General features: G+C 44.2%; 1 protein-coding gene across 3 annotated transcripts in view; it reads right to left on the bottom strand.

The window, feature by feature from the left end:
• Window positions 1–14849: 14849 nt before the first annotated feature.
• The window catches only part of KCNJ16 (potassium inwardly rectifying channel subfamily J member 16), a 46405-nt gene continuing 41892 nt past the window's right edge, over window positions 14850–19362 (bottom strand). For all 3 annotated transcript variants that reach the window (XM_081899797.1, XM_081899798.1, XM_081899796.1), the window contains exon 2: window positions 14850–16708. In XM_081899797.1, coding sequence (XP_081755923.1) covers window positions 15304–16614 — 1311 coding nt within the window. In that variant the 5' untranslated portion in view covers window positions 16615–16708 and the 3' untranslated portion in view covers window positions 14850–15303. The remainder of the gene's footprint in view (window positions 16709–19362) is intronic.

The following is a 19362-nucleotide window of genomic DNA, read 5'->3' as shown; positions in this document are numbered from 1 at the left end:
CCAGAGGGAAGGGCTGGTCACTGTCCTTTGTTTCAGTCCGTACTGAATCCACTTCTATATGCAGGTCCTTTGTGAGTGTATTGATCTTCTGTCTAGGACCATCAAGGTTGGCATGCCAACTGGGTAGGGCTCACTGTGGACGTGTTGGTATGCTCACGGAAGTTTCATTAAATGAAGCATCACATATGTTTTGTGTGTGTGTGTGTGGAGTTTGTACAAACTGAATGATGGGGGGGGGGTTCCTGCAACAGAATCAAATTTCTCCCCCACCCCTGCTGTACAGCTATAGCAGATATAGACAGGAATTCCCTTCTTCTTATCCTTCAGTTTGCTACTCTAATTGGAATTAGTATAATTGGGACCATGGGATGCTGCTGTTCAAAGCTTCAGCTGTACGCTCTATTCCACCACCACCACCCTGAGTTTTCCATATTCTCTCCCTGACAATCAATACTGTGTGCCCTTTAGGTGTGCTGAGTCATCATTCAGTACATGTTGGTTTGTTTAATACTTTAGGATTATTTGCATAGGTAAAGGTAAAGGGACCCCTGACCATTAGGTCCAGTCGCGGACGACTGGGGTTGCGGCGCTCATCTCACTTTACTGGTCTAGCAAACCGGTGTACAGCTTCTGGGTCAGAGCAGTGCACGGAAACGCCGTTTACCTTCCCGCCGGAGTGGTACCTATTTATCTACTTCCACTTTGACATGCTTTCAAACTGCTAGGTGGGCAGAAGCAGGGACCGAACAACGGGAGCTCACCCCGTTGCAGGGATTCGAACCACCGACCTTCTGATCGGCAAACCCTAGGCTCTGTGGTTTAACCCACAGCGCCACCCACACCCCTTATTTGCACAGAAGTGGGGATTGTTATTATTTTTGGTGCTTCTGAAAAACTTGTGGTTTCCCCAAGTCTTCCTCTTGTGTACGGCTGGTGCTGTTTCAGCTACTTAAGGATAGGCATTTGGAATCTGCCATTAGTAACCATGACGCCATTAGAAAAAGAAGCACACAGAAAAGTAATGAATCAACCCTAACGTCATTTCAGGGGCTGTTGGAAGCCGAATAAGTGCAGAACAGAGCAATAGAGTGGAAAGCACCGCCAGGGCACGTTCAAGCCACTTGTGCTAATTTACTCGGCCCAAAGAATTGAGTCAGAAGCACATCCCTTAAGGACCATCTGATTCCTTATGCTCCACCTCAATCACCAAGCCCTCTCATGGGGCATTTCTAGTGGTTCCGCACATCCCAGAGCTTTGGTTGGTTTTCACTAGGGTAAGGTAAAAGGTAAAGGACCCCTGGACAGTTAAGTCCAGTCAAAGGTGACTATGAGGTGCGGCACTCATCTCACTTTTCAGGCCAACGGAGCCGGCGTTTGTCCACAGACAGCTTTCCAAGTCACTTGGCCAGCATGACTAAACAGCTTCTGGTGCAACGGAACACCATGACAGAAGCCAGAGCACACAGAAATGCCATTTACCTGCAGGCCGCAGCGGTACCTATTCAGCGCTTTCTTTAGCATGTGCACCGTCGGGGTGCAAAGATCCACCCAGCGCCCCCAAATTTAGTTTAGCCCCCAAATTAACACCACCACACTTAAACCTATAAGTATTGTTTAGGCACCTACTTAGGAGAAACATCAGTCATGTCAAAGGTGCTGCTCACCCCGCTGCCGCATAGCAGCTCAATACAATACGTAACATAATATTTTGATGTAAGAGTTAATTTCGCGTGCGTGGCGCTGTTGAGAATGACAAGCGTCATCACTGAGTGTGACAAACACTGCCGTTGTTAATGACAAGCGCCACCGCTGGCATGGCACGTCTTTGGTAAATGAGTGCGCAAAGTCGAAAGTCCTTTAGTGAAACAATAGGTATACATTTTGGTAGTACCTAGGTATATATGTATTTTGTTTTTCTAGCTTGATCAAAATTATTTAATATTTCAGAACAGGTAGATAGTTAAGAGCTTAGGCGGCTTCAGCAGCGAGCGCCTGGCACCCCCTAGAATTTAGCACCCGGGTGCCCCGCACCCCTTGCACCCTTGGGTAAAGACGGCCCTGCACCTATTTATCTACTTGCACTGGAATGCTTTCAAACTGCGAGGTTGGCGGAAGCTTTCACTAGGAGCCAAGCCTTGAGTGTGGCAGGCCCTGCCCTGTGCAACTCCCCACCATATTGTTTTGACAGGCATATGCACTATGGATTTTCTCTTTTTCATCCAATCAGTATTTATTGATGGTTTTAATGAATCCTTTGGGCTGACTTCATTCTTATATGTTGTACACTGCCATGATATATTTTGTATGAAAGTGTGGATTATAAATACATAATCAAATAAATAAGCACCATTTATAGATGCTGGCAATGAGAAATGGAGTGTTAGCAGTGAAACAGGATTTGGAAGGTCATAAATAAGCCTCTTCAATTGCCAGACAGGCCCAAACAATGGGCCCTAAACTCTGTCAACCCTACAGCTGTCTTAATTAATTCCCTCCCATTAATGGAAATTGGATTAGAAAAAGAAGACAGTGAGAAAGGGAAAGAGAAACTGCCTTGGCATAGGAAGCAGTGGTAGCCAGGGCAGTAAAAAGATGACAACCATAAGTGAAAGATGCCATCTACCTTCCAATAAAAGTCTTTGCCGAAATGGTTTGGAAGGACAGTGTGTCCTAATGGGTGCTAAATGCATTATCTTCAAAGACTAGGAAGCGAGGAGACTGTGTGAGCACTTATTGTTCCAGACCTACTGAAATTCAGTGGGTATAATACTTTTTATAAAAGGAAACGATTGATTTTGTTTCGTGTGTACCAAGGGAAACCAAGCTAATGGTTAATAAAAGTTGCTAGAGTGGTGGGAACATACCCTTCCCCCTCTCCTGAGCTGACATAAGTGAGCTGACAATTCCTGGAAGGAATAGGGTTAAGAGCCAGCAATTTACACATGGCACAGTGTGTGAATGTGCTTTCATCCTCTTCCTTAAACCCCCCAGATGCTAGTTCTACTACTCAAAAAGGTTGCATGAAAATGAAGATGTAGAGTGGAGGTGAACACAACCGTAATTGTCTTTTCCTGGTTTGCAAGCTTATTATTATTATTATTTGTGTGCACTTTGTTTGAATTTGAATCAAAGCAGAGTTCTCTGCCTGTGGCAAACCCGCACGCTGATTGTTGAGGTTCTCAAAAGTTTGTTGAACAAAGCCACTTTCTCACAAAGAACCAGGAACTCGAACCATAAGCTTGTGTGGAGTATGAGGAACCTGTTGCAACAGGAGCTGATGTTCTCCTGCCAGGAAGCCAGGAAGGAACTTTACCTGTTTGATAATAAGGTCTTAGACGTTGGCTTAAATAGCAAACAAGCTTAAAAGCAATAGGTCTTGCCTGATATTTAAGAAAGCAGTTTCCTCTCTTCACATTCCTAACTGAAATAGTCCGCAGGGCTTCTCATATAATCAGTGGTAGAGCAAGCCAATCAGGCGCCTAGGGCAGAACGCTCTGTGGGACCTCCAAGGAATCTGCCTGCCTCCTCCCACTCAGCTGAGGGAGAGGTGGCGGGCAGATCGTCTGGGACCATGCGGAGCCTGTGGATGCCCAAGCCATTGCATCACTCCCAGGAGAGATGCGTGGCTCAGGCGTACTGCAGGCCCCACATGGCTCTTGCTGGCTTTTGCAGGAGGTGGGGGAAGGGACAGAGGGCAGCCCCTCAGTCTCTTCCCCCACCTTGCGGAGAAGCCCGCAAGAGCCAGGCTCCCTTTAAAGAGCCATGTGGAGCACATGTGCGGCTCTTGGGGGCTTTTCCCCGAGGAGGGAGAAGGGACTGACGGGTTGCCCTTCTCCCTCCTCGGGGAAAAGCCCCCGAGAGCCACACACACACTCCACACAGCTCTTTAATGGGAGCACTGAGCAGAGCTTCCTGCCTGCATTCGCTCCATAAGACACACACACATTTCCCCTTACTTTTTAGGAGGGAAAAAGTGTGTCTTATAGAGCAAAAAATACGGTAACTTTTTCCATGTTACTGATCATCCTTTCTCCTACTGCAGCCAGTAGGCATGAGTCAGGCATTATATTTATAATCACCTTTAATGGTTTAAAAGTCAGCTTTGATTGTCTTACATTAATTGGGGTAATGCCCAAATCCTATTAGCAATTTATGGGTTACAAAGGTTGAATGGGCAAAGTATAATGTCATATTCTTACCAAGTATTCAAACAGGAAAAAAAGATCAAGAACATTCTTTTTTTTAATTCACTATTTTCCCTGTTCTTAAGGATCAAGAACATGCTTAGCAGAATGGTTTGCTGTGAAAGATACAAAGCATATCTCAACCTGCAGGTTCTGCAGCTATACTCATAAGCATGAAGTGGTAAGTTTCGGCATTTTTGGATGCTACTATATGAAGGTAGCAGATTCAGAAACAAGAAGTAAAAAACAGGAAGCAATTGATTTTTAAAAGAACACTTCTTATTCATTTGCTTTTCACTGAAAATAGCCTTCTAAAGTCTGTTTTTCCTTGCCCAATTGATCTTTGGTACCTGAAACATTTCTATTTTAAAGACCGTGAAATGCTAACATATTCCTCTAGAAAGGTGAAGGCAATGCAGCTGAATTGCAAAAACTTTTTGATCAGATTGCCATTCACCTTTCCCATAAGTGGCCATTTTAGATTGGCATAATGATTCATTAGGAGTTTGTTTTCCAGATGAATGGAAATGTAAAATGTGCTATCTAAAATTCAAATGGTTTTCAGCTGATGAGTTCTTTGCAATTCTCTTCCTAAGCATCGTTACTAGGGAGCAAATTCTGGATATGGCAGAAGGCCTTGGGTCCCTTTAAACACCTTTTGCTCAGTCTGTTATCCAGGTGTTTACCAGTTGTTGAGCAACTTCAAGGCCTTCCCTGATCTCCCTTCTTAGGGTTCTTTATTTTATCCTCTTTGTCTTTAAACTGGATGTGGAGTGCAGAACCCTTTGAATAGCAGGCACATTTAGACAGAAGACTATCCCCTGCCTGGCAAATGATTATCGTCTGCAATATAGGACACAGAACAACCCTACATCTCAGTATTCCTGGAAGAACACCATCTCCTCCTCCAGAACACAAATATGGCTATGCTCTGTCATCCCTGCTTCTGACTTCCCCACAGAAATCTCCTCTGTGCTGATGATCCAAATTGATTAATTAAAGGGCATCTCATGACATGAGCTGCAGCATTCTGCACATGCTGGAGTTTCAGTATGCTTTTCAGTCTGGATGTTGGACTAGGAATACTCTCTAGAAAAAGATGACGCTGGTGCAGGATGCAGGGCCATGCTACTACTCACAGCAACACTTGAATGTCCAGGAACAAAACCAGTTCTAGGAGTACGGACATGGTTCAAAACGGGTCCAAAACAGACTGTGTACACTTAATCCCAGATTAACTTTCCTGTTGACCCAAAGCACCTCTGCTGTTCAATGTTTTAGCCCGGATCTAATCCTCCACCAATTGCAGACACTGATTCAGAATTTTTACTGGTTCCCTAGATTCAAATTAAAAGAAGTGAGGCACTCACGTATTGGTGACAACTCAGGCCAGTTTTCCAGGTGACCTCTCTCTGTGTCTTTATGTAAATGTTAAATACCCTATCGGGGATAAGGGACGCAGGTAGCGCTGTGGGTTAAACCACAGAGCCTAGGGCTTGCCGATCAGAAGGTCGGCGGTTCGAATCCCCGCAACAGGCTGAGCTCCCATTACTCGGTCCCAGCTCCTGCCAAGCTAGCAGTTCGGAAGCACATCAAAGTGCAAGTAGATAAATAGGTACTGCTCTGGCGGGAAGGTGGTTCACCAGAAGCGGCTTAGTCATGCTGGCCACATGGCCCAGAAGCTGGCTGGCTCCCTCAGCCAATAAAGTGAGATGAGCGCCGCAACCCCAGAGTCATCCGTGACTGGATCTATTGGTCAGGGGTCCCTTTACCTTTAAGTAGGAGTTGAGTGTATGGACATCCACTATTCCCATGATTGTGATTTCAGTGATCTTGAGGAAGCTTAACTCTGTGTTTGGCTGTGGCCAATGCACAAACATGTGTGCATATGACCCTATAGTGCACAGCTGTGTATCAAGCATGCTCAGAACCATTATTATTTTTCCATGGCTTGTGGGTTGAATACGCAATAGAAGCTCAGCATGCATGCTATTGAGCTGGAAATCATTGTAAACAACCTCATTTGGCTTTGTTAAAAGGTTTGATTAAAAGTACTGAAACATCATTCCTCTTTTATCGCAGTGTGCAAGTATAAGTAGACGGGCAGCATTTAGTTTCTTGTAATAGATACTCCCTTGGTGTCACTATGTTGTGCCACAAATAGATTGTTGCTGTCTTTGAGATGTTCCTTGTAGAGTGCAACCGGTATTAACTTGCTTATACATTGAGCCTGGCCAAACAAACAACCCCTGACAACCTTCTGCTTCTATATATGTATAATAGGAATGGAAATGTTATGCTGTCAGTCAGGGAATTCAAGACTTGGTATTCATGGCATCACCTACTTAGCTAAGTTTAATGTGCTGTGTGTTGACAGTGAGCAATTGAACCAAACTGATTATCAGATTTTTCATCAAGTTCTATTTCTCAGGTTGAATAACACGGCACAATTGGTTACTGGCTCAATAGCATGGGACTGAATTTATGCAATAAATGGTCCCTACATGCAGTTTATATACAAAGCCAGTGACCGCTTGCCATATACAGCCATGATTGATATTAATTAATCTATAAATAATATAACTACTATTCATAGTGACTTTAATAGAAGCCATTTGCACCAGTACAGTGGTACCTTGGGTTACAGACGCTTCAGGTTACAGACGCTTCAGGTTACAGACTCCACTAACCCAGAAATAGTACTTCGGGTTAAGAATTTTGCTTCAGGATGAGAACAGAAATCATGCTCTGGCGGCACAGGGGCAGCAGGAGGCCCATTAGCTAAAGTGGTGCTTCAGGTTAAGAACAATTTCAGGATAAGAACAGACCTCCAGAACGAATTACAGGTACCACTGTAGTTTGATATATAGCAGCAATAGTGAACCCACAGTCCTCTGGATATTGTTGGACTCCAGTTCCCATCAGTCTTCAGGGATCATGGGAGTTGTAGTCTAATAACATGTGGAGTGCCACAGGCTCTACGCCCCGGCTACAGGGAGTATACAGTGGTACCTTGGGTTAAGTACTTAATTCATTCTGGAGGTCTGTTCTTAACCTGAAACTGTTCTTAACCTGAAGCAGCACTTTAGCTAATGGGGCCTCCCGCTGCCGCCGCACCGCCCTTGCACAATTTCTGTTCTCATCCTGAAGCAAAGTTCTTAACCCAAGGTACTATTTCTGGGTTAGTGGAGTCTGTAACCTGAAGCATATGTAACCCAAGGTACCACTGTATTAAACTACTGTGGGAATCAGTGGGTTTGTATAGATCAGATGCCAAAATTATCTCCTGGTCCATTTCCTTGACTGCAGCTCCTCATATACCAAGGAACCTAACGGGCTCCAATGTGCTTGAGAGGGCAATGGTGTCAATGGTCCGATGAGTCTTGCCATTCCATAGTGAAACGAGGGCCTCAACAGCACCGTCTGTTTTATCCACTGGAAAATCCATCTCCTTCCAAGGGGATGAAGCCTGGCAAATTCCAGAAAGAAAAGTGCAGCAGTTCTATTGCAAGGGCAGATTTCACACTTGGGGGGGGGATGGAAACCACATTTTCTTCCCCCAGTTTCCCCACCCACAGAAGTCAATTTCAAAACTGGGGGCATGACGGACGTGTCCCTACTTAAGAAACCTGCCAGAGTGCAAACAAATAGGTCCAGAGGCTGTCGTGCTAGGTTCTTTTTTTCCTTTGCTCAAAAAAATCGAAAAGTCATTCCCCCCCATTGTCCCCCCCCCCCAAAGGATCCTCCATGAAGGGGAGAGGGGAAGGGAGAGGGAAAGAAGTGGACCACCACAATAGTCAAACTTTGCGACTTATCTTCTGTTCTCACAGCCAGACTCAGAGGTCCCTATAAATTTTATTGTCTTAACCTGTATATTAAGGTACTTTTATACAGTAGCTCTGTTTAGAGTAGGTAATGTCTTGATAATATAAATGTTTTAAGTTTTTTGTATTAATCCAGCATATTTTCTTTTAATTGTTGAATGATCCTGTATACATTGTGGCAGCCTTTGGCTATGTGCAATTAAACTGACTGACACTGACTACTCAGAGGACCCACATGATGAATAACTTTACTTCACCATCCCTCCCCTCCCCCAATCACGGTGATTGGAGTGTCCTCGGAAAACAATGTAATTGTGATTAAAAACTACGCCCATACATCAAAACAAAAGACCCTCCATTCTCCACCACACCTCCCTGCTCTCCACTGGCTCCTCTCATGAGCTCTGAGTTTCCTCAGGTAACTTGGATAAGTTTCTCAGAAAAGAAAATGTCCGGTCTTTTGGACGGAGGTTGGAAGAACTGATGCTGCAGAGTTACTTGGAAAGTAGGAGAGTCCCCAATCTGCCTCGACCCGCCTTGTTTGTAGCGAGACCTGAGTCTGCCTTGAATCACCCTGAGTCACCTCGTAGTTCGGAGTGCACACTATATGCCCCTTTGAGGTCAGTCCATAAAGGTTAAGTCTGCTTAAGCCTCTTGGTTTCCGCGAGCTTCTGCATGCTTCAGTCCTGCATTGGACAATGTAGTGACATATTTGAAGAACTCCCTGGAGGAGAAGGAGGCTTTGAACGTGCATTTGGGTGGCAGGCCAGTCTGCACCTTTGTTCTATCTTCAGTATGTACAGTACTCGGATAATGAGGCCATTGGGACCCTAAGGAGCAAAAACTTTCCCTGGGGTGTGAAGCAAGAATCAGAGTGAGCCATTTTTTCCACTAGTAAGTGCTTCCCAGCAATGAATGCCTCATCCCGAAGCATAAATCAAGCACACTGAACTATTCTGTGCATGTTGAATCCCGTGTTTTTTTAATGTCCACAAGGTGGCGGACTGATGACCCACAATATCCCACCATTAAGTGGTTGCGAGAGAGGCCAGGTTAGGAGAACGGGTCTTTTGCGTGTTTGTTTCTGTCCCTGCTCTTTTGACATGGTGGGGCACTCCAGTATGAAAAAGAAGAATTGGGATTCATGTAAAAGTATCTACCTTTAAGAAAAATGAAACAGAGCAACAAAACAAACCAACCACAACCTCCATGGAACTATGTAAAACTCAGAGATTCCCTCCTTCTTTGCCTAGAAAAGTGAAACTAACACTAGGGGGAAAAATTAAGTATGACAAGTCAGATTGGTTTGGGGATTTGGAGCTTTCAAGAAGCCCACAATTCCATTGCACAAGAGTTTTGAGCAAACTTGAATGTCAGCAATGGTTAGATGTGAAGCAAGGAACAAGTTGATGATTCTGACTCCTCAAGGGGCATAGGTTTCAAAGCGTATCTCTAAACATTATTGTGTTGAATGTTAGGGATGTATGCCCACTGCTTCCTCCTCAAAAGTATTTGTGCTCCTCAAGCATTCTGTTCAAAGCCCCCAAAACCCTTGAGGTCAAAAGTGGCTTGCTGTGTGGAGCAGAGTCACAACATTATCTTCCCAGCAGCAGCGGCCTGCAGCTTACTGGGACAGAGAAAGGAAGATTGGGGCTATGTGGGATAGGGTTGCCATACGTCCGGGAAAACCCGGACATATCCTCGGGGGGGGGGGGGAGCAACATGTCCATCTGGGCAGATGTTTACATTTTAAAGGAAATGTCTGGGGTATTTGGGCTCGGGCAATTCAGGCTCAGGCTTGGGCTGCTCTGCATGCCTCAGCCACTGCCAGCCCGAGCTGGGAAAAGATGCGTGCAGGCACAGTGGTGGCATCCCCGCTCACCTGTGCATCTCTTTTGCCAGCTCAGGCTGGCAGTGGCTTGGGGTGTCCTCTTTTTTGCTCTTCAAGATATGGCAACCCAGGAGCACTGGCACAGCCAATCCAGTGTTCCTGCCAGTCCACCCACTCAGCTTTAGAGAATGGCTACACACTGTTGTCCACCGCACCTTCCATTGTGTCCTAGACAGAAGCTTCCTGTCTGCCCTTGGTTCAATGCAGGCTTGGTTCAATGCAGGATTGGCGTTGGACTCTTGGTTTCCCCACACCCATTGACATCACACTGGCCTTGGCAGAGTGATCAGGGCTCCAGGGCCTTTCACCACCTTTTTGGTAGATATGCCATGGAGCTCTAGGGTGGGACTGACAAACTCTCTCCATGTCTCAAGAATATGAGGCAGGCAGAATTCCCTTAGAACAGTTAATGTGCTGGTGAGAAAGGTCCTTGTTACTTTCCACATCATTTAGATTCTATTATTGCCCATTCACATTTAAAAACATCCCTCAAAAGAGACAGATAGGGAGGCCAGTCTCTTTCTCCCTATCGTTGTCACTAGTTACTTGTAGAAATTTCTTGAACAGACTCTGGCACAACATCCTTTAAAACAACTTTTTTTGCCTATTTGTTATGTATTCTAAAGATACGATGTTAATTTGTAGTCATTCATAAACATACCACCTTACCCTTGTATTTCTGTATATCTTGTTTTTTGCAAGATGCTTTTAGTTTCTTTGTAGAAAGAATATGCATTTTAAAAACAAATAAAAATGGAGAGCTATCATCTCAGGCTTCTACTTTTGAGAAGACAGTTTTCTGTTTTGCCTTTTACCCATAATATGGTAACTAGTGAATGTAGTAAGCAGTTAACTATCCATCTTTTCTCTGAAAGTTTACATATTAACGTACCCCATAAGTTTCAATGGAACAGAAGGATATTGTATCATAGCCTGCAAAGCACAAATGAGTTTACCCACACACTTTCATACCCCAGCTAGCACAATGGAACCCTTCAGTTAAATTAAAAATAATCCCACACATCTGCAAAGTGCACCACTACTCATTTTCATCCTTCTTTCCACAGTTCAACAGAGATTTCTTTTAGGTGGGAGAATGATGAGCATGATCACAGATTTGCAAGTATTTTATTCAATAAACCTCTAGCAAGCAGCACCCATGTATCCCTAGGCTTATAGTTTATGGCAGCTATAGTTCCATTCCATTTCATTTTTTTAAACCCAACTCTGTGTACATTTGATCTAGCAACCTTCCCACTGTGTTTGCGCCTGCTTTGCAGACTGTGCCACAGAGTTCCTTTCTTGCTGCTACTACCTGGTTGTATTGTGGAAGTAAATTGTTTTACAGCTGTGGGACTTATAAGCCGGGATTGCAAGGTATAGTTGCAAAACTGTAGGGGGCCAAAAGTGTAACAGTGCTTCAAATATGCCTGAGAAATAACAGAGCACAAGAACTGGAATTCAGAATGAAAATCCTCAGGCATTGTTTTCTCCCTGCAGTGTGCACTCTCTGAACCTATGTGGGATCCATGCTATGGTGAAGAGCCCTGAAGTGAAAACATATTTTGGAAATGTACAGAAACTGTACATGGTATGTTCATGCAGTCTGGCAAGATTCTTCGGGAAACTGCAGGACTTTCTCTCCACTCTGTATAAGAGTCAATGCTTAAGAGTCGATGCCTCTTGACCTCTTGTGAATTGTAAAATTGTAGATTTGGAAGTGACTAAAAGGGTCATCATCAAAGGGTCATCTAGTCCAACCCCACAATTTTTTAAAGGGGTGCTTCAAAATTGAGGAAGAATTGGTCTTAACAGCAGAAATCCGGACCAGTGTTTCAGGACTTATCGAGTAGGGGCAATACTTTGAATTCATTCTTCTGATTTCAGTGGTGCATGATATTGGAATCTATCGAGATATGAAGCAAATTTCTTCAATGATTTGAGCTCACATGGGGAAAAGGGGTGTAACGTGTTCAGAGCTTCCTGGACATCTAATGGTTTAATGATTTCTGGGCTGGTCTTGGGTAGATGCCGTGTGGATCCAGCAATTTTTCAGTTTTTGTTTTAGGTCTAGGATTTCATCTCTCATCACTGCTATCTACCGCAGTTCCTGAGACTCCAATCCTGCAAAAGTTAGTTCAGGTACCATCTGCCCTATATATTCTTCTGTGAAAACAGATGCAAAGAATTAATTCAACTTCTCTGCAATCTCCTTGTGCTCCTTTAGCACACAATTCACTCCCTTGCCATCCAAAGGTTCAGCTGCTTCTTTAGATAATCTCCTGCCACCAATGTATTTAAAGAGCTTCCTGTTGCTGGTCTTAATGTTTTTAGCAACGTGCTTCTCAAATTAGTTTCCTAGCATCCCTTGCTGTCTGCATTTACTTTATTTTTGTTTTGGAGTATTATTATGTTTTGTACCCACAATGTAGAGATTTGGCAAGAAAGTAGAGGCTGGTGGGACCAGAAGGCAGTAAGGTTAGTTAATATTCCCAAGTTAGTCACACTCTTAAGCCACTGCTCTAGATCTGTCCCCATGACTCCTGGCTGCCATAATAATATTTTATTATTATACTGTACTTACCTTGCACAAGGCTTGCATGAAAAGAGGTCTCGGGTTTAATTCTGGCATGTCCTGCTAAAAGGAACTTGTAGTGTTGATGGAAAAGATTTCTGTCCAAAGTCCTGGAGAGCTTCCTTCAGTCAGAGCAAACAATGACCCAACAGCCTGTTTCCGTGAAAGGCATCTCTACATATTTTCCTCTATATGTGGTTCCTCTTATAAAGCAGGTATGAGTCAAGGTTCAGAGAATCCTATCCCCTCAGCGGTGGCAGCCAAAAAAGCAGATAAACACGGAGAGTCCTTACCACGTACAATCATACCTCGGGTTACAGACACTTCAGGTTGCGTTCTTTCGGGTTACAGACCGCCGGAAGTACCGGAACGGGTTATTTCCGGGTTTCAGTGGTCACTCATGCGCAGAAGCGCTGAATCACAACCCATGCGTGTGCAGACGCAGGTTGTGAACGCTCCGGGTTGTGAACGTGCATGGATCACGTTCGCAACCCGAGCATCCACTGTAATTTATTCAATATTCACAGAGAGAGAGGAATGTTGTCCCTATTCAATACAGTGGTACCTTGGGTTAAGTACTTAATTCGTTCCGGAGGTCCGTTCTTAACCTGAAACTGTTCTTAACCTGAAGCACCACTTTAGCTAATGGGGCCTCCCACTGCCACCGGACCGGCAGAGCACGATTTCTTTTCTCATCCTGAAGCAAAGTTCTTAACCCGAGGTAATATTTCTGGGTTAGCGGAGTCTGTAACCTGAAGCATATGTAACCCGAGGTATCACTGTAATGGTGTTGCTCTGAGTAAAGCACAACACCTTCTCAGGGGCGGAGGAAGGGGGTGCGGTAGATGAAGGCCACCCCAAGTGTCACCACTGAGGGAGCTGACAAAATGCCGGGCGGCACTCACCGCCGGGCCTGCAGCGCGCCCAAGCCACACATCTCTCCTGGGAGAGACGTGGTGGCTTGGGCACACACAGGCTCTGCACTGTCCAAATGGTCCACCCACTGCTGGCCCCCAGCTGTAGGGTGGCTGAGTGGGAGGAGGCAGGCAGACTCCAGAGGCCATGCAGTGTGCCCCACCCCTATAGGTGGCTCGGCCTGCCCCTGGGCGTGCCACCCCCTCTGCCTCTCTCATCCTACATCATCCCTGTGCCAGCTGATCTGGGCTTTCTGCCTCTGAGCTTTCTGTTCTACTACTCGCAATGCATGCCCAGTCCTGGGAGAGGGGGACTCAGGAATACTCTCAAAAAAACCTGAGTCTGTCAGGTGTCCCTTCCCCGGTGTTTCTTCTTCCTCCTGTTCTTCTCCCAGCTTTTCCCCTCTGCAGTCTCTGAACTATGTCCTTCTGCAAACCACTGTTCCATATTGATACTGTCCTCTTGTTCTCAGGGAGGTTCAGGAGAAGAGGGGCGGCCCCCACCATTCCTCCTCAGTCCAGCCCCTGACAGTATGACACGGTCTATGGGCTGCCAGTTGCAGAATGGAAGGCTACAACCTAAGGAAGAATACAAAAGACCATGGAACCAAGGGAGACTCGGAAATCTGTTTAGGCAGCAAGGTCCAATTATGACAACAGGGGTTATCTGAACCTAGGATGAGGATGCACTGAGGGAAAACTGAGATCCATCAACTTAAAAGTTCAATGATGCAATTTTCAGACAAAAAGAAAAGAAAATTGGTCTGATCTATCTGTGTGCTTAGGAATGAAGAACAAAGTGAGAGAGGATCCAAAATAGTTGGATGAAATATATTTATATATTATTTTCTTTTTTAAAAAAAAAGTACACCAGCTATCACATCGTTATCTCTAAGTTACAAATCCTCTTTCCAGATATGCAGAACAATTTTTAAACATATTTTCAACATGAAATGATTAAGTAGTTGAAAAGAAATGAAAGTAACTAAATAAGAACAAGCCATAAAATTGAGTGTGATAGCCCTCACATCTTTGTAATGTCTAGTAGCAAATAAATCACTGATCAACAGAAAGTGGAAGCAAATAAGGTGCCTTGCATAATGGCTTTGGCAAAGCTAGCTACTTTATTCAAACTCTGAGTAAGAATTATTCTTTACATATTTTTAGGAGAATTCAAAATATTTTATTAGAAAATTCTGAGAAAGCCTAAATCCCCCATAGAAAAATCTAGTGTGTGTGTGTGTGTATTTTTGTTTATTTGTAAAAACTATATATATATATATATATATATATATATATATATATATATATATATATATATAGTTTTTACAAATAAACAAAAATGTGAAGTAGTTTAATTAACTTCTCTTTGTACAATCAAAAGAGCTACTTGAATGAGATGTGGGCCTAGGGTACACTTGGCAAATAGACTACCAAGCTATGCTGCAGCACACAAATCAATTATTTTGCAATTCTTTAATTTACTGAAATGTACATTAATCCAAAAGACAGTCACACTGAACAATCCAAAATTAATGCACCTAAACCATAGGACCATAAGGTCCTGAAGCAGTTTTAACTCAAATAATCTGACTTCATGGCTTCAGTGATAAAGCAACTTTGAAATTCTTATCTACAGGTATCCTCCACTTTCAGTATTGATGCTGAATATTGTTAAGCATTCTATTAAAAAAATACAAGGGCACAAAATTCTATTGTTTGCAAAAAAGGAATTTTTTTAAGGAGATGAATAATGTCAGCATTATCTACTAAAACAAGAAAACCAGCTAGACCGAAGTCTCGATGAAGTGTCAAAGAGTCTGTTCTTCCGTTTTATGATTTGAGGATACCAGGTCCACAACTTGTGCGCCTTGAAAACTGCTGCAAAGTCAAGAGCAGCCATTGCAACAGATTGTTAGATCTGGGATTCCATTGAGATTCTACTTAAAGTCACCAGCGCTCTCTCATACGGCACCTCCATAACATTGACTTGGTTAGAAGTTTTGGCTGACTCTTCAGAAATTTCAGAGTGGATGATTAATGCTTCAGCACTAAAGGACCGGGCTCTTAGTCCTAATCTTGGTGCTGGTGCTGGTGCTGGTGCTGATGAAGAGGAAGAAGAAGAAGACGATGTTCCAGGTTCTCCACCCACTGCTTTTTCCAAGGTGGTGTATTCTTGCTCCTTCCTGTCTAGGTGCTTGGCACTACAATAAGGAGCATAAACCTCTGTGGTTTCTTCAAACTGGAGGCAGTTGACTTTGTAGTACTTCTTCTTCATTTGCAGGACGTCATTGAACCGGTGCCCCCAAAGGATTTCTCGAGGCACATATGAACTCCTTGACTGATGGGATGTCCCCGTTGAATCTCCAGTGTAAACAAATGTAACCAGGATCTCAAAGTTGTCTTTAGCAAGAGCCTTCCTGTCCATATCATACAATGGGCTGTCCTGGTTAATTTCGTGGATAATGGTCACTGGGGTCGCAACAATGATCTGGTCATTTAACAGTTTTAAGTCCTTGTATTCCATTGTCATCCTTCCCACTCTGTCTTCCACATACCGCAAGAGCTGGGCTCTCACTGTGCCTTCTACCATATGATTAGGGCGGAAATCACCTATCCGCCACATCAAACAGAGTTTGCCATCTCTTAAGCCTACTGTGGCATGATAGCTAAAGCGGATGGTCTGAGCTCGCTTCCGGGCAGTGGCCATTTTGGCCAAGGCAGCACCGATGATGAATGTGTCAATGATGCAGCCTAACACTGACTGTATGATAACTATCAGGATTGCAACAGAGCACTCTTCGGTGACACAACGGGATCCATAGCCTATGGTCGTTTGGGTTTCAAGAGAGAATAAGAATGCCCCCGTGAAACTATGGACACTGTCAACACAAGGGGTCGTTCCTTCATCGAGTGATAAATCACCGTGATGGAGTGCAATCAACCAAAAGACCAAGCCAAAGAACAACCAGGAAAGGATGTAGGACAATGAGAAGATCACAAACATATGGCGCCATTGAATGTCCACTAATGTGGTGAAAATGTCGGCCACATAGCTCTCCCACTCCCCAAAGATGTGCTTGAAGTACACATTGCAGCTTCCATCTTTCTGGAGAAATCGCTTTTGCATTCTTTTAATCCCAATCGAAGTTGTGTCTTGGTAGCTGTGTGCATGTCTGAGTTTATTCGTTTCCACACTTAAAAGCTTCTCGCCAGGCTCAGCCATGCTTCTTTAATCTGTGCTGTGTGATTAATTCAGAAGATGCAATTAAAGATGCCAATCACCAGCTGGTCTCGCTCTTGTTCTCTTCATTTATAACCTGCAGATGAAACCAAAGAGAAAAGATTTCATATTTTTGCCTCTAAGTAAATACAAAAGCATATATATCAGTGTTGGTGTGCGTGGTTAGCATGGATGAGGAGTGTGCACTGCTGCAGATTGGGAAATTTGACACTTACTGCTGAATGAGAAGGCAAAATGTACAGCGTGACCACAGGTAACAGGCAAGACGTTGAATTTCTTAGTGCTCCCCTGTGTTTTTTCTACCTATGAATTGAAAAGCAACACAGCAGACGAAGGCCTGGGCTAGAACCTTTCTCCATTGTGTGCTAGATTTCCATTTGCAGAAGTCTGATGGGGGGTTGGATGGGAGGGTGTTGCAAATGGAGATGTTCAGAAGTGGCAACTCCTACATGTAATTTGAAGCGGTACACTCCATGTACCATCTTTCATTCAGCTCCATTCAGCATATCCAGCCCATATGGTGAACATTTCGGGGGCCCAGGGTGGAGAAAACAGCCACAAGAGGCTTTGCATTTTGGTCTGGCAGCTCTGTCTGCTCCTTGTAGCTCCCATCAGCCTTGGGAGCATGGCCCAAAAGCCATTGATGATGGGAGTTCACAAGAGATTGATTTATTAAATACTGTACATATTCAAAATAGTAACAAACGAAAACAATAACGCCACATACAGTTTAAAAGGCCATAGGTTGATTAATAATAATGATAAATTTTTATTTATACCTGCCCTTCCCGGCCAGAGCTGGGCTCAGGGCAGCTAATACCAGTAAAATTACAGGGAGGGGGAGGGGGGAAACCAATTTAAAATGCAGCCTCATTTTAATAGTATCCGATAGATCAATACCATAAGGGGAGGGAAACATAAGGGTCCAAAACCAAAGACTGGGTCCAAACCAAAGGCCAGGTGGAACAGCTCTGTCTTGCAGGCCCTGAAGAAAGATGTCAAGTCCCACAGGGCCCTAGTCTCTTGTGACAGAGCATTCCACCAAGTCAGGGCCAGTACTGAAAAGGCCCTGGTCCTGGTTGAGACCAATTTAACCACCTTGCGACTTGGGACCTCCAAAGTGTTGTCATTTGTGGACCTTAAGGTCCTCCGCGGGGCATACCAGGAGAGGCGGTCCTGTAGGTACATGGGTCCTAGGCCGCATAGGGCTTTAAAGGTCAAAACCAGACCTTAAACCTGACCCAGTACTCCACTGGGAGTCAGTGCAGTTGGTAAAGCACTGGGTGAATGTGATCCTGCGGCAAGGACCCTGTAAGGAGCCTCGCCACGGTCTTCTGCACCTGGTCGAGTTTCTGGGTCAGCTTCAAGGGCAGCCTCGCGTAGAGCGAGTTACAATAATCAAGCCTGGAGGTGACCGTCGCATAGATCACTGTGTACCCAAGGCCTGTTCTACTACTGTACATCAACCACAGATTAGCTGCCCTAAGGGTCACCCAGGAAAATCACAAGTGAGCTATCATGTTTTTCTACCCAAGCAGCAAGTGGATAGGCTCCGTCCTATGAGGCATATAGTACATCTCATTTAGGATGTGCTAAAAAACAAAGAATCCCTCAGCCACGCAAGTAATGACAGCCGGGCAAAGACAGTTTTCCAAAACACTTTAAAGCCTAGCATACTTTCCTTTTACTTTTTTGGTCGAAGAATGATTGTGACATATGGTGTCGTATCCTCAGAATATGGCCTTCATTAAAAAACACAACATTCATGCTTCCAAAAATACTTCTTGGAACACAGTTATTGGAAATATTCATATGACTTGCTGTAACTGCAGCTTTAAAACACCCCTCGCCATTTTCCCCCCCTCATTTTTTTTTCATCCATTGCTCTCTCGTGAACCGACATTTTAATACGCTGTCTTTGAAAAACAAACAGCAATTGGAAAGCGTCGTGGTGATTTAAGGAGCTGCACATTAAGAGGTGTGAAAAGGAAGTGCACTGCAACCAAAGGCCAGTAATCTCCCATTTTAAAACATGCTTGGGGTTATATTTTGTCCCCCCCCCCCATATTGACTAGGTCAGACAACAGCTTATGTGAGAACAAATGTAATGCTGGCCTGAGCCACAGCTAAAAGGAGTAATTGTCTTGGAAGGGAATCCAGGACAAGGCAGGCAATAATATGGAAAGAAAATCTCAAAATAAGTATTTATGATGGGCTTTTCAAGAATGAAAGAGACCGGGGGCCTCTCCAGACTGCTGCTTTTGTGTGGCTTTGTTCTGCAACATGTTCTTGGCACAGAAATATTGCATTAGTAGTGGATTTATTCTGCCTTAGTCTGCTATACTATGTTGCTTCAATGCTACCACATCATTGTTCGCCAGAAGAGCTAAAGAAGGACCAAAATAAACCAAAAAAAAATTTTTTTTGTTTAAAAAGTTATCTGATTTCAGCAGGGTATCAACCGGTTGGAAATGAAACAGTGTGACCACCCCATAATTTTGCAGGGGTGAACAGTATTGAAAGCAGGAGCATGTGTGACAACCCCAATGGTAACAAGAGCACAGAGCATCATGAACGTGCAACAAAAAGAACACCTGGAGGAGTGTCAACTCAGACCCTCCAAACGTCCCTATTTTCCAGGGACAGTCCTGGATTTACAGAAGCCGTCACAGTTTCTGATTTGATCCCAGTATGTCCCACTTTCCCCTATTTTCATTGGAGAAATGTTGG

The sequence above is a fragment of the Podarcis melisellensis genome (genome assembly GCF_964234715.1).
Source record: "Podarcis melisellensis genome assembly, chromosome: 2".
Taxonomy (NCBI): Eukaryota; Metazoa; Chordata; class Lepidosauria; order Squamata; family Lacertidae; genus Podarcis; species Podarcis melisellensis.
The sequence above is the reverse complement of the archived record's forward strand: the minus strand, read 5'-3'. Positions and strand labels throughout refer to the sequence as shown.